The sequence below is a fragment of the Anopheles arabiensis genome, chromosome 2, assembly GCF_016920715.1.
Source record: "Anopheles arabiensis isolate DONGOLA chromosome 2, AaraD3, whole genome shotgun sequence".
Lineage (NCBI taxonomy): Eukaryota > Metazoa > Arthropoda > Insecta > Diptera > Culicidae > Anopheles > Anopheles arabiensis.
In genome coordinates this window covers 34,678,657-34,694,719 of record NC_053517.1, presented here as the reverse complement: position 1 = coordinate 34,694,719, position 16,063 = coordinate 34,678,657, and the positions used below count along the sequence as shown (strand labels likewise).

The 16,063-nt window shown below is 44.2% G+C and overlaps 1 protein-coding gene across 1 annotated transcript in view; it reads left to right on the top strand.

The window, feature by feature from the left end:
• The window catches only part of LOC120894314, a 136,260-nt gene that overhangs the window by 109,779 nt on the left and 10,418 nt on the right, over positions 1-16,063 (top strand). The window contains 1 exon segment of the mRNA XM_040296819.1: positions 1,206-1,331. Coding sequence (XP_040152753.1) covers positions 1,206-1,331 — 126 coding nt within the window.

Genomic DNA, 16,063 nt, shown 5'->3' with positions numbered 1-16,063 from the left:
ACTGATGTCTCATTTCTTGTCATATTTTTTTAGTTGTTGTTTTTTCCAAAACCATGAAATAAAATATCGAAAGAATATTTATATAAATTAAGCAAACAAAACAATCCTTCCCATCGTAACGGGGGATGCATCTATTCGTAACTCATGTTCCCGACTGTTGCTATTCATCAGCAAAAGTATCTACATGGCTATATATAGATTAAATTTATCAGTTAATATGCGATCCCCATAGCAATAACAGAGTCTAGTAACCACGCAAGGTAATTTGTTAAACGATAAAGTGTACCTTAATGTTCGCACAAATTCCATGGCTAATCTGGCATTTGTAACATTTCTGGCTACCTTCCCTTGCTGGTAAAAGTCTTGGCATAGATCTTGAGCAGAAACTGCAAACTAATCTTGCAACATCTTCGCCAGGAGCAGGATGGACATTTTCATCACAAAGATTTAGTTAAAGGCGGTTGTCTGAACTGCAAATCATTCATCAGGAAAAGTGTAGCTTTCAAACTGGAATAATACATTACCAGTGATTATAAGCAATTTTTGTTTTTTTCTTTTTTCTGTTTTACTATGGAAAAGCAGAATGAACTCAAACGATATTGAATAGTAGATAACATAGGTATGGTAGCGATGTGGATTAGTAATTACTGCATATCTTCTTACATTTGTTAAGGAATTTTGCTTCGAGCTTGTTCCAACGAATTATTAGGACACTTTCCAAGAAATACTATTGCTCACCGTACCACTTCTACTTCGTAGGAAAATACTACACTCTCTTTTAATGCGACTCCCCTTCACTAATACCCCAAAATTGCCAACAATAACTGAACATACCATCGTACCAACCTTAACCGAAAACAGTCATAAACCTATTTCTGGTCATTTCCCTTCCAATCGATGTGCCGCTTCATGCTTCAGCGAAAAGGCACATTGTTTTTTTGGCTTAAAATTGTCTCCCCTCTCCCATCACCAATCAAACATCGCAGCCCAACGAACGCTTTAAAAGCAATAAGCCGAAAAAAAACAACGAAAACAAACGATACACTGAAATTTGTAAACCCATTCAGCTGAATCCTTTTCTCTAAGGCAACCAATCTCCTCCTTTATCTGGCTTTTGAATCGTTGCTGTTGTTGTTGTTCTGATTCGGTTTATGTTTCTACCTTCTTTTCTCTTTCATGCACACGTCCAAACCAACCCGTCACAGAACTAAGTCCCAGCGAAGCCTACACACCGACCCTGCACCTGATAGCGTACAGCGTGAATCAGAAAGGTCGTTCCGAGCCGACGATCCTGGAGGATATAGCAATTAATGAAGCTGAAAAAAGGACCGGTAAGTTGCGCACATTTCGTCCACCCCATCTTGATTATGTTTTGCAGTTGGGTTTTTTTTCGTTCTTCATTCTTCGATATTGTGGGAGTTGTTTTGTGTTTTTTCCTTCTTCTCTCGCTCACTCACTCTCTGTATCTCTTCAACGAGACAAAAGTTGGCAAAATCTGCTAACGAGAGGGTGCTTCTGGACGGGTGGCTGTTGACACAAACAAGTAAAATGCCCAAACTTTCACCTTTCTAGAACAATTCCCGCGGGCTGTTTCCATCACAGGCAGGGGTAGGGCCATTTGGGGCCATTGGCAATGGTTTCAAAAGGCAACAGCAGACAGAGGTGTCCTTACCGCTACCACCGAAGAAGTTGTACAATGAAAGGTGCTCTTTTTTTCACTCACTTCACCCTGTCTGTTTCTTGTTCATCGCTTCGATTTCGTTGATTTGCTGTTTTACCCGAAGCTGTTGGATTACCTGAAGACACATCGAGACATAGCTATTTGCCTTATCAAACCAATTTTTCGAAATCTGTTCTAAGCGGGCGTAACTTCACAAAGTGACTCTTGGTCCCTGTCAAGCGAATCAGGGGCAGGGTTTCTGGGTATAATAAAAACGCGACAAAAACTCTTCTAACCATGAAGCTTTTCCTAACGGCAGCGAGAAGAAACCCAAAACTTCTTCCACACCCATCCCGCACTGCGCTATTCCGATGGGGGTAATCTTTTCACATTAAAACTAATTTTCCGTAAATTTAATAAACAGTTCCAAGATAAACCGGACACAATCAGGAATCAGGCGGAAGCGTGACGGAAGGGAATCGCTACAAAACAGAACATCCACACCGAAAGGACAATCCAACCATGACTGCTCGCTGTTGTTGATGTTTGCTGTTGAAAAAAGGAGGGCTTTTGTTGCTTCCTCTGTCACTTTGCTGCAGTATCATTAGCATCATTTTTAAACCGGAGAAAGCTTTCCTGTGACAGCCTTTTTCCGTGCTTGTTTCTATTTTTCCACACACTGCATCCCAGTTGTTTTTGTTCTGATGCCCGATTATTGCTGCCGTGAACTGCCGCTATACCCATCGGGTCATATCTGCCCATGGTGCCGACGGTTTCACATACGACCGCTGCTCTGTGCTACGATAAGTATTTCCCACGAGGCCATCAGACCAGACCAGTATGGGAGGCGGCTGGAAAAAAAGAGTGGTTCCATACAGTACTGGTAAGCATTTGTATGTAACGGTATGTGTGGGAAAATCCTGCCATCAAAACGACAGAAAAAATCGGCTCACATTAAAGGGACGACAACGGGTGACACATTTGCAGTCGTAACCGTTACGCCACGGGGTTAAGGGAAGGCTCTCGGATGATGGTGTAAAAGCTTAAAATTGCCATCATTTATTTTTATTTTAACATCGTCTATTGTTTTTCCTCGGGCAGCCCTCCGGTACGATACGCTATGGAAGAAAACATATTCTTCGATGGAAAGTGAACACGAGGGGGAAAGGGAGAGGGCCGGTCCGATCATGAACAGAACGTGATAAAACGGCGTTTGCCTACTTTAAGGAGCTTTTTTTTTGTTTTTTTTTACGCGGTTCATGAGACGAGGTTTTGATCGTTCCGTTTACGGGATACGTTTGACAGAACAGCGAGTAAGTATCGGACGCTGTTTGGAGAAAATCTGGTCAATTTAGAATCCAAATAAAATTGTGCAAAAACTACTTCACTGCTTTAAATACGTTGGATGTACGTGATGGTTTTGTGTTTAGATAGAGTAGTGTACACAGAGAACATGAAATTCCTGTTAGTTGTTTATTTAATGAAACAAAGTTTGTAGAAAACTTCTGTTTACCAAATCTGTTTCCACAATCTTTTTTTTTTGTACAAACCCCGTTTTATGGTTTATGTTTGAACTCAAATTTCATCTTGTCAGTGGAACAATATTCCTCATACGGGTTGTATTTTCCATATCCAATTGACAGTTGAATTCTGCCATGTTGAATGTCTACAGTTGTATATAAAGATACATTTTAAAATTATAATATCTTCCATTTTATATTTTAAATTTGTTCATACATTTTAAAGCATTGTTTAAATCTGATCAAGTCTACGATGAATCGACGTTTGTTTTCATTTTTTCAGGCTAAAATAATCTAGCCTGAAACCCTGTGACTAGTTTAGTGCATGGTATTGTATGACGTTTTGACATGATTTCAACCGCCAACTGTCACACACCGTTAAAACTGACTAGTATCACCAAACCAGGCCCAAAATTTGGAACATTTTAAATGTAATTGCTACATACTTTATCTTAACAATTTGACCGCTGGCCTGACGTCACAGTTTTTCGAGTGAGCACTTAGCGCATGGCAAGCGAGCGATGAGAGCGACAATATCTAGTATACGATCGTTATCACTCTTTTGTTTCTTGGCGATGAGTCAGATACAGAGCTGAGCGGTGAGCAAAGCCGTCATACAAACTCATTTAACGCGGCGCTTCACACTCTGAGTGCTTGCATTATGCTTTAGCTTTCTGCAGAGAATACAGTACAAGATAAGAGAGCGATTAAACCGTTTCATTGGCTTACGATCTTTCACTATCTTTCCGATCCTCACGTACGATGCCGCTTCTGCAATGTGCGCTCTCTCTTTCTTCCCACTGCAATACGCTCTGCTGAGAGTTACTGAGAGACTAATCACAGAGAAGGAGAGTGAACAAAGCTTCGATTCCAAAGCGTGCCACACAGCGCCCAAAGTGTTAAAGAATTAAAGATGGTTTAAGTAAACATAAAAATTGCATAAATAGCAAACAATACAAAATAAAAAAAGGAATCATTGTTTCGATACTTATGTCATTTTTGCTTAAATTGATGTACTTTTTAAACTAAAGTTGAATTTAAGTTCAATTGAAACATGTATGGTAATGATTCTGTTCATTTTTACGAATTCTCATGAAAAATATAAAATAAAAGAGACGCAAAGAAAAACTAAATCTGTTCCAAAAAATCAAATTCTCGCTATGCTTTCGCACTTATGCGAATGATCCATTATGAGGAATACTTGTTATGGTAGAAGCACTAAAAATATCTCATTAAACCGCACCTGACTGGCGCGCTTGCTTCACCTAACCAAACAACCACCACCGTTTGCGCTCGCTGGCACAATGAATTTATCCTCACAATTAAGTTTGCCTAGACACAGACACAACTTGTTTGCATTTTGATTCTCTTGCTCTATACACTGCGTTTAATACCGGTTCGGCACAGTGCAGCCCTCCCGGTCCTTTCGGTGGACCATCCCACACGTCGCAAGCATCAAAAAGCAACAAGCAACGGCAAACAGGAAGGTGGAAAAACTTTTTCCCTCTCGCCCATCCGCATCCCGCTGCGCTGTGAAGTGCTGTATCTCCTGCCGTTTCTCTATTCGCAAAATGTGTTTTGTTTTTGTTTTTGTTGCAATATATTTTATTTCCATCAGCTGGCCCTCGTTGGGGGTAGGGGAGTGTCGTAACGAGTCGTTGGGAGAAAACAAAAAAACTTCTACCATTCTCTCCTCGGTAGAGCTTCGGGGGCAGTTTGGTCGCCGTTCTCGCCGGTCGTGCGGCACATCAAATAGAATGTTTTCCTAATTTTACGTCCAACTTTAGCCCATTGGCTACGTGTTTTATTCTGTGTCCGTGCCTTCATTCTTGATCTCGCCCCCGACGAACGTGGCTCGGGCTGGTTCGTCGCTAGCCGCTTCTAACGAACAGTCGGATGGTACCGCACCGAGCCAGCCTCGTGCGATGATGGTGAGAAAAGTTATCACTCACTTTTCCTAACGATGTAAACAAATTTTCTCCGATGATGTGGTCATCACACAAATACGCTTCAGTGCATCTCGCTGACAACCTCGCCATTGTGTTCGAGGGAGAGTTGGACGGTTGATGGGGCATAATGATGGGAGAAGTTTTTTTGTTGGTGTTTGCTGTGTGCGATGGAGGCGCCTAGTCGCTCAACCGCCCTGAGAGGATGGGACGATGAGGTCCTCCACAAATCGATACAGACACAAACGGGGCGGACGGTTCTTTTTTTTTTGGAAGTCAGGAACTTCTCCAGTCAGGATTAGTCAACAAGGACGGGTGGTGTAGAGTTTTGCACAGAATAAACAGACCGTTCAATTTGACCAGCCTAATGGTATGGGCCGCTGTCGGAAAGAACGGGGAAGAGAAAACGGTATAGGCAGTCATTGGGCAAATGGTCGAAGATGAATAAAGTTTTTGCCCCACTCGCTACCCTCCTCCCGTTTGTAGCCCTGATCCACCAACAGCCCAGATCATTCCTAGTGACGACGATGAGTGCCCTGAGCACTGAGGCTGGGGTCGACTGGTATACCACCCGGCGGGCTCCTCCTTCCCACGATGCTCTGGTGAAAGATTTTGCTATTTCACATACATTTTTCTTTCGACTCGCTTGACCGAACAGAATAGAAAACCGCTGTGGTTCGGTGGGCTCGGTGTTTGGCTGGAGTTTTGCTAGCACGTCGTTTGCGGGATGGCTTAAAATCGGCTCGAATTAAGTGAAACCGACGATAACGAGCAAGGAAACGACCAATACCATCCAGCATGAGCCACGACGCCGTTGGAGTGAAGATTTGGCAAACAGAATGATACAGCTACACAGTTCTTTGGCACTTAAGCTGGCCGTGTTTTTAGTTCTGTTTTTGGATCTAGAAATTTGCTAACGTTCACTGTATCAGCCATTTGAAATGAAGCGTTTTTTGTTTTAGTATTGAGTTCCTTCTTCACTCTAACCTCAAACATTCCCGAGCTTAATTTGTTTGCAGCACGAAAAAGAGGCCCCACAGCTGAGCCACCTGAGTGCGGTTTGCGCTAAAGCTCACTCAACAACCGGTTAGCACCCACCCGGTTGCTAGGTTTTGCCCATTCATGAATAATCAATCAATCGGGGCATCTATTGCCATCCCGCCAGCTCAGCCGATCATAAAGAAAGCATCTCCATCTCGGCACCGTAGATAGTACTTTTTTCACGCTTTATCTGCATTAAGCCACTACCCGCACGGATGCTTTAAATCTACTCAAGGGCTACGGGTAAATGGCTGTAGCTTGGAAACACGTCAGGCGCGATCGCACAAACCAAAGCCATGCACAAATGCACGCTAAATCAACGTCCTCTGCCCGGCCTCTCGATGTGTTTGCACCCGAAGCCACACCGATCACACACAGACACACCGGCCATAGCGGGATGTGTACCCTCGGACCTGAAACCGAGCCGGAAGTGCAATGGGGCAATATGCAAGCAAAAGAAAACAACACTCACCAGGCAGCGTTGGATGGTCAAATGCACCAATGGCAAATGGATCAGTTCTATCCACTCTCCCTCTCACGCGTGTGTATGTGTATGTGTGTGTGTTAGCACGGCTATTCCAGGAGGACTTTTATCCTGCAACCTGCCAGGGACGCTCCCATTAGAGTGTGAACCACAAACATTCACTGGCGCAAACCGGGACCGGGTCGCTGCTGCAACGCTAATGTGCATGGGTTTCCGGGGCCGTGGTTCCGTGGGGATGATGCCCGTGAGCGTAGGGGCAGCCATTTCCAGTGCAGCTGGGGTTTGAAATTTTTCATGAACTATTTCGCCCGTAAGATAAATGATAGCATGAGGCGGGAAATAAAACTCGCGAAATACGCGCCCCGACCAAGCGGGAGCTTGCTTTTATATTGTACATTTTATTTTACTGGTCGGCTGAACATGAAAGGGTAGAGAGAGAGAGTGAGAGAGAGAGAGAGAGAGAGAGAGAGAGAGAGTGAGAAAGAGAGAAGCGTTCCAACACTTTGTCGCATCGTGTGTTGGCGGTGGCACGGTGGTGGTAGCCTCGATGAAAATGGACACCCGAAAGTAGCATTATATCGAGTGCACTTCCACTAAAGCGGGTGATTTATTTTATCGCCCAAGATGAATCTTCCCACGCTAGTGGGTGTGGGTTTGGTGATCATCTCATCCGGTCGAGCCCACTTCTTAGCGCTGAGGTGTGGGTTGGGAGAAATGCGTGAAGGCTGGGGAGGCGAGTGGTAAGGCATGAAAAAAGGAGGCACGCACACTCGCTCTCTCGCAAATCGGTGCGAGCAACAAAATAGGTGGTGATTACCGTCGGTAATAGTGAGATATTTATAACCGATGCCGCTCAGGTTTCCGGAAACCTCTGCACTTTGGCTAATGGTCTAGTAGCGGTGGTGGTGGTGGTGCGCAGCATCCTCTTCCAACGGTCGCTTGTTGTGTGCGACGACCGAAATCGATCTGAAAGCATTTATTCAACAAATGATCGGTGCGAGACGCGTTGGCATATACTATTTCTCATCGGCATTGCACATTTTTGTTGCGGGTAAGAGTTTCTGAAAGGATATTCATAAATCACGCGACTGTTTTGCGGCCTCCCGTTAAGCCACCAGTTGGAAGAAGATGGGTTATGGTAAAAGAAACATTTATTACCTTTCTTTGCTCAGCCTTTGACGATTGTAGCGATTATATTCTTTAACATACAGCGTTTGGAAAGTTTTATTTAATAATCACCATTGAATAAGTCAACTTTTAGGCAACACAATGTCTCGAACAGTTCTATTTGGATGTACCAGCATTGTAGACATTTTACTGCCTATTTGACCTTATGCTGAAAATGACAAGCGACTGAATTTAACCTGTACTGATGAACCTGTAAAACCATTTTTTAGGAATCATTTTTTATTAGAAAGCTTATTTTCGCTAAACGCATAATCGATTTTTTCGAATTAGATTCCCATTTCAACTTTCCCGTGATACTTAGGATGACACTAAGTACAGGCTTCAGGACCTGCAATCGTAACACATTACCCATAAGTAAACGAATGTTCAATAAAGAAATAAGTAAATAAATAATTAAAATCATAAATACATACTCCAAGAGACCTGGACTGGCCTAGCCTGGTACTGTGAGTCAGAAAAGGGTTTTTACCCTTATCTTAATAGAGTAATTGAGATGATAAAATTTGCTTGTCTCAACTAGGAAAATCCTGTTCGCACGATCAGAAGATAAAAATCAACGAAAAGCATCAATATCGCAAACAATTGCATTTTTGCGTGAAACCCGGATTTTTTAAAAGGATAAGCCAAAAGTAATGGGATAGTGATTTTCAACGAAATCACATTCCCGAGTTTTTTATATGAGCAACATTTCCGGGAATTCGATTCCAACGATGTAGGCGACCAGCAAGATTTTCATCATATTTTTATGCTATTCGATGCACGCTGTTTAAAAAAAAGGCCCCACTTTGTGCAACTTGTCCCGGAAACATTTTGCTGCTTTTGAACAGCAAACAACAAATATAGAAAGGGCCCCCTTCTGCGTGGGTTTGTTTAAAAGGCACTCCAAAAAGCTTCAAGCCGAAAATATGCTTCTCCGAAGGACAGTGAACCAATCACCAACGGGACACACAAATATTGGTCATAGTCATAGAAAAAAACATCGATCCCGCTCTATGCACACACACAAAACGACTACCTACAACTGTCCCGAGAGTGTCCATTTCCGGCCCTCGCTCACAAAGCACACATTTCGCTAGCTCTTGCGTGATGATGGGGGAAACACCACCGCCTACTTAAGAACAAAGCATCCACTCGTCCCCGGACAGAGATAATCACAGCCAGTCACAAACTTCGGACCAGAGCTCGTCCTGCTCTTCACAGAGGGCATAAGGTAGCTGCTGCCCGGTAACGAAGGTGTCACCCATCGGTGCGTTAATTTTATGCTCATCCCCGGTCAACGCTTCTACCTCGTGCTCTTTTGCGCCTGTCCCGGTCCCGTTTGCTTTGTCCGTTGGTCGATTTTGGAAGCTTTTTCGCCTTCGTGTTAACATTCCACACACCGTTGGTCGCTCTCGTTCGCCTCATCAACTGGCACCGGCCGCCGGAGAGCGGGTGGCAAAACCGGGCACCCGGCTAAAGTTTTATTGCAATTGGAATTGGTTTCCGCCAATCTCGCAATGGGTCCCCATATTGCAATTAAAAAGTTTTACATTTTATAGACCGTGCCCGTGCCCGTGGTGTCACACGTTCAGCATTTTCAACGAAGCTACTTAGTACAGGGAGAGAGAGGGAGAGGTAGACAGAGGGCAGGAGAGAGGAGACGTAAGGGAAAATACACTCACACAAAAAAGATCATCAACGCATCATCTGAACCAAACAACAAGCGGGGACACAAGTGCACGAGGCGCAAAGCTTCTATCGCAAGCGACCCCGACCATCCAGAACCTCTTCCCTCCGATCCCCAGCCTCGACAGTGAGTGATCTTTTGGCCAACTGGGATAAAAACTTTATCCATTCGCAATCCTCGACGCGCGGTTCATTACTTATTCATGTGGCTGTGGGTTTTAGTCTGTGTCGTTCTTTACCCTCCCGCCGGTGGTGGACAGATAAAGGCACCAGAGTGGGGCACAGGAAAGCGGATAGGCGGGTTGGAGGGGCATGATTGAAGCACTGCTTCCGCCCACTGCTTCCCGCCAAACAGGCCCATTGCTTAGGCGCGAAATCGAAAATGCGCGCACGCGAACCACGCAACAAACAAACGACCGGCAGCAACAGCCGGGTACGGGCCGAAGAATCCAAGCACGCCCGTGCCCCTGCGGTGGTTTGCGCGCGCCAGTGCCGCTCACTGGAAGGAAAAGAAAATCGCTAACGTATCGCTTCGGTAATTGAATGCGGCAAAACGGAAATAAATTTACCACCCTCCGTGGAATTCGTTTCGGGGTAGCCATTCCATCCTAACGATGGATGCCAGACCCGGAGCTCGGGCCAGGTCTTGCAGGCGACGACGACGACGACGAGTCTGTCATTCGGATTGGCGCAAAACGGGGAGAAAGGGGCAGAGGTGCCTACGGGTTAGCAGCAGCAGCATCCATGCCCGCGCAGTAAATCCGTCGGTGCGTAACACGAATGCAAACGCGGAACCGCACGGTTCATTCACCGTTCGGCTGTTTATTTTCACTTCCAATCGTAAACAACACCACCGGAAGCCCATCTCCAGCCTACGCAGGGGGGAGGGGGAGGCCATGCACACTTACACGCGATCTTCACTTGAAGTTGTTGGCGGGCGCATTGTTCTCGCTTTATCGGCTGGCAAACAACGGTTCCGGATTTCGACCTCCGCCCATCGTCCTGGTGCTCGCTTTGCCGCGCTATGCTCGTTTTCCATTTGAACGTTTTCATCACCTTGCGGTGGATACACAGATACACTTCCACATACAGACACACACACATGCACAAGCATAGCTACAAACACCATTTCCTTTCCATCTCGTCCACTCTCGCAGCCAGAAGGCATCGTTTTGCGGTCATGGGCGAGAAAATCCGTGGCAAAATTGTGATAAATGACGAACCGTTTTCATTCCGCACCTTTCACTTCCTGCTTCTCTTTCTCTCTCTATCTACGTTTTCCCACCAGCAATCGGGCCGATTGCTCTCGTTGTTACTCTTTACTTCCTTTTTGTGTACGTGTTTGTACGTGTGTGTGTGTGTTTGTGCACCCTCGCCAAAACTGTGAACAAAACGCATTCTGCACAATGGAGACGAGGCTTTTCCTTATTTTCCGTATCATTATAATAAATGGATTTTCTTCATACACGATAAATAATCATCATCAATTTTAATGGCGATCGATTTACTGGCCAACCGCCTCCACCTTCCGGACCTCACCAGTTCCCCCCCTCACCCCCCTCCCAGCGCATTAAGATAGACAACTTGGCACAAGAAAGGGCACAATATAAAGCATGAGAGCAGGGTTTTTGTTGCCTTTTTGTTCTGCTCTTTTCGACTTCAAATCAGCACAATGGCCTGCAGTTCTGGAGGGAAGGGCGCTTTTGTTTGGGAGCAGGAAAGGGAGAGATTTTTTATATGATAATTTACTGTCCGTATTGCTGCTTTCTTCTCATTTGATAGAACAGGCGCAAAGCGCAGGGAAAATGTGAACCGAAGCAGGGTGCGACGATATCTCTGCTCTCGAGCACTTTCATCCGCTCATCTATCAGGCAGGAAGGCAACGAGATTGTAATGGCAACGACCTCTCGTGTTGTTCGAGAGTGTTCGTCCGATCGCTTTACCAAGGCTACCGCAGGGCACTCCGCACTACTTCCCAGTTAGTTTTCCTTTCCGCCTTTGCCCAACAGAACATCCCTTGGTGGAAGGATAAACTTTTTCGTCGTTACAATCGTCGTTAACTTGGGCCCGCCGTGGCTGTGGTTTCCCGACGATTGATGAAGTCTTCACTATCAATCAATGTTCCCTCCCTTCTTCCCTCTTCTTTCCGGTTGGTTCCCGGTGCTCCGCCGGTACACCTTAACGTGCTTCCCACTGGCCTAGGTTCGGGCTTGTTGCTTCCATTGTGTGCGAACCCTTTACGGTACGGTGTAAAAAGGTTGCTACTAAAGAGGTGTTGAGTGATGCAAAATGATAGTCACTTAGGAGAGTGTGTATGTGGTTGTGTGTGTTTGTGTGTGGCACCCGGAACTTTTCTGCTGGTCGGTTCGATTTTAGGGTGCAGGTTGAGGCGAACATTTACTTCGGTAAATTAACTCCGCACGTTTTGCCGGTCTATTAGGGAAGGCGAAATTTCGGGAAGTACAAAATTATCCTCCCATCAATCAGCCCCCGACTGTTAATTTGTATTAGTGGGATGTATGTATGAAGGAGTTTTATCAACTACATTACAATTTAAAAACATTTTAAACAAATTGGCTTTTAAACAAACGTTTTGTGATAAAAATTGGTATGACGATTGTATTAAAAATATGGACAAAAATGTGTTGATGTTTTATGGGTTCATCTTAACTTGTTTTCACAAACTTTCCTCCGCATTATCAATCTTAGAAACTTATAAGTTCCTGGACATAATGTGACACCTCTACCAGTCGATCCCTAACCATGTTGGCTAAAAATGAAGCAACTTCGTTTAGTAGCGTGTGCCAAAAAAAATGCATCCAGTAGCATCTAAATTGAACTCCGTGGGTCAGTTTGCGAACGTCTTATAAGCCTGTTTCGGCATTTAAAACATCTTGGCACTATTAGACAACAATCAGTGCATTGAAAGAAAGCCCAGTTCCAAATGGCCGACGACTCTGAACGACTTTGGGCTTCCAAAAGAAGCTGAAAATGAAGACCGAGGGAAAAGTAGCTACAAAGCTGCGTTCGCTTGACCGGGAGATCGATGCAACCGGCCAAACAGTCAAATAGTACCTGCGAAACATAAACAAACATATCAGGAAGCAGAAGTCGGGTCCACAGGCTTCGCAGCGGCAAGCAATGACGCCAAAACTCAATTCGGCCATTTTAGGTGAATTTCAGAGGAAATTTGATTTTGAATTTTGAATTTTGAATTTTGAAAATTGGATTTTGATAGTCCGCAAACTGGTCCAACATCCCCCAACCGCGTCCTATAATCGCGTCCTATGTCATCGTTTGCCATAGCGTAAATTGGGGATTACTGACGAAAGGCAGCACGCAGGGTCGTAAATTTATTGTTTTAGACAATAAGACAATTTAGGACAATCAATGTTGTTCTTGATAGTACAATGTTGTTATTGTTTAAATATTTAAAGAGGTTTTAGACCTCTTAGGATCTCTTTCACATCTACTAAGTTATTTAGGCAACTTAATCCTTTCTACCACAGACTAAACTGGTTAGTCAAATCTGCCCTGTAGTGAGTTGTGCGGTAACTAGGCCCTTTTATCATGTTGTGTCAGACTATGTTGAAAAAGTCCAATCTACAACTTGATTATCTTATAATTTTTGTTTCTTATAAAAAATGTACAACTAAGCGATATTTGTAACGTTAAAATAGATATTCGCAAAACATTACTCGCTCCTCAACTTTGAATCAATCTAACATTGCAATATTCGGCATGCCGCATAAATGTTCCTTATTTCAGGGAGTTAATCAAACCGGTAACAAAGGCTAGAAAAGATTTAATGTCATATTGTTAGACGTTTGGTTAATTCTTTAAAAATCACTTGGAGATGAACCATTCATTAGGATAATTTTCTTTCAAGAGTAGTTCATTCTTTTGCTAGTGCAATATAGAAAATGCAATTACATTTTCCGCATTCTTGGTTTATAAGTTGATTTAATCAATGAGTGGATCGTCAATATATACAGGGTGGCATCGTAGAAGTGATACAATTCGAGTAATACACCTATTCGAGTGCTCCTGTATTGTGTTTTTTGTCACTGTGTGTCAAACTCATTTGCATATTTTGGCTGCTTAATGGATTCAAGTCGCGAACAAATAAAAATCTTGCATTTGCATGGATTGACAAACATACAGAGTAAGCAGAAACTGTCTCATCTCAATTTAAGTCGACTATTCGTCTACCGGACCATCAAGCGATACGAGGAGACAGGCACGGTTGTTCCAAATAAGAAACTGGGCAAAAACTGAGTGTTCGGACTCCAGCGGTGATCAAAGCGGTAAAGGAACGTGTGGGGCAAAATCCAGCTCGCGCGGGAAGAAAAATGGCGCGTTAAATGAACGTGAGTCACTTTTCCATGCAAAGCATTCTGAAAAAGGACCTTGGTTACAGAGCGTTTAAAAAGCAAAAAAATCACGGCTTAACCAGCAAAACTATTACCGAAAGGGTGACCAGATCTCACTTGTTGCTGAAGACGCACGCAGGCCACAACGTCATCTTTTCGGACGAAAAACTGTTCACTCTGGAGGAAACTTTGAATAAGCAGAATGATCGTATTTATGGAACATGTATTCGGGATATAACAGCCGTCAAAAGAACAGTCGAACGGTATCAAAATGTGTCAGCTGTGATGGTTTGGAGAGCTATCTCGGTCAAAGAGAAGATTTCGTTATTTTTCTCGACAAAGGCGTGAAGATCAACAACGAGAACTATTTAGAACACGTTTTTCAAGGCCACTTGAAGCCATACGCTAAGAAGCTTTTTGGCAACGACAGCTTTTGCTTCCAACATGATTCACCTCCAGCCCATAAGGCTTCGATCTTTCAGAAGAAAAGGTGCAATGTGCTTTTGCTTTTTTTTTTATCAGTGCATCGGCCTGCGTCGTCTCCATATTTGAACCCGTTGGACTTCTGCATATGGGGGGATACATGCTTGAAAAGTTGGGCGACGTCAAACATTTGCATTTGGACGGATTCAAGAAACGGTTGTTAAAGATATGGGACGAAATGCTGGATGAAGTTGTGCGTGCGGCCTGCAACGATTTCAAAAGCGCCTACGGGCGGTTATCAAGTGTAAAGGTGAAAGATTTGAAATAAATTAAATGAAATGCAGGTTTAGTACCAATAGAAGCTATTTCAATCGATTCCTAAGAGAAATCAATCCTGGTGTCAATTTTATTACAAAAACAAAGTGTATCACTTCTACGATGCTACCCTGTACATATATATTTACTATGTTGCTTTTTCAACCACGTGCAACGAAAACGCAAATAATCTAGTATGAGGCTAGCACTTGATTTATGTTCTTGCATTTATTGCTACTGTTGCCTTCAGCATCTCCTCTAACAGAACACAGCTTAAAGCTGCGCCAGAAAACAAAACGCCGAAAAAAAACATTACATTACACCAAACCGACCAACTCTACACCGACGCTTCGATCGGAAATAGAAACGCTTCAAAATAAACACTTAAACTACTCCCGCAATGCTAGCCAATAGTACGGCCGAACCGAACCGTATTTATTTTAATAAACCGGAAAAACATACACCCCCACGCCCACCGCTTACCGCAATCCCATTAAACCGTGCCGGCAACAGCCGCCCCACTCCCCGGGGGCAACATTGATCTTTGCACCCTCATCTGCCCACTCCACAGCATCCGGGCTTCACACCATGTTTCAACGAGCAAAACAGTGGAGCAAAGCAACATCGCGCCGGTCTCTATTCCTTAACAATTTCCATCCACCATCGTGCCATCCGTGCCTGGAAGTTGTGGCTAAAGAAAAAGGGCACGAAGCAACAAAAACAAGAAATGGGCAAAATGGGCAAAAAGAAAGCAGAGAACAGACAGAGCTAAAGAAAAAAGAGACGCCTTCAGCCACATTCTCTACCGCGTATCTTAGCGATACGCTTTCGACCCGTTTTGTGCGGTATCCCCTTTTTTAAGCATCCCCGCAAATCGTTTATCGTTTATTTAGCGAAACCGAACGATTGGAAAAATGGTCCAATTCCCTTCGATCGATTGAACCAACTTTTCGGTGTTTACCCTCTCGAAGCGAAACCGAAGTTGCCCTACAATTGATGAAACTGTGCTCCGTGTGTCAAGTGTCTGGGTGGGGTGGTGGTGGGAGGTGGAGTGGATAAGGTAGCACACCAGAGCAGAGAAAAGGACATTCACTGACACACAGGCACACACATACGTAAACTCTTTCCATACGTTTGGTTCGAAAAAATAAGACGGAATGAAGTAAAGAATGGTGCCCCAATAAATACGTATAGAGAAAGAGAGAGAGAGAGAGAGAGAGAAAGAGTTAGAGAGTGTGAGAGAAAGAGAGCAAAGGAAGCGACTAAGGTTAAAAATGTGGAACAAACGGTACCATTCGTTCGGCGACCGTTTTCACTGGGGAAAACCTGGTCCCGATCGCAAGGAAATATGGTTCCCGGTACTCGGTGTTTTCCCGTGCGAGGTCGTCCTTGCCTTGTTGGTCCCCCTTGCCGTGGCACAAATCCCTCCCTATGGTCGCCCCAGGGAG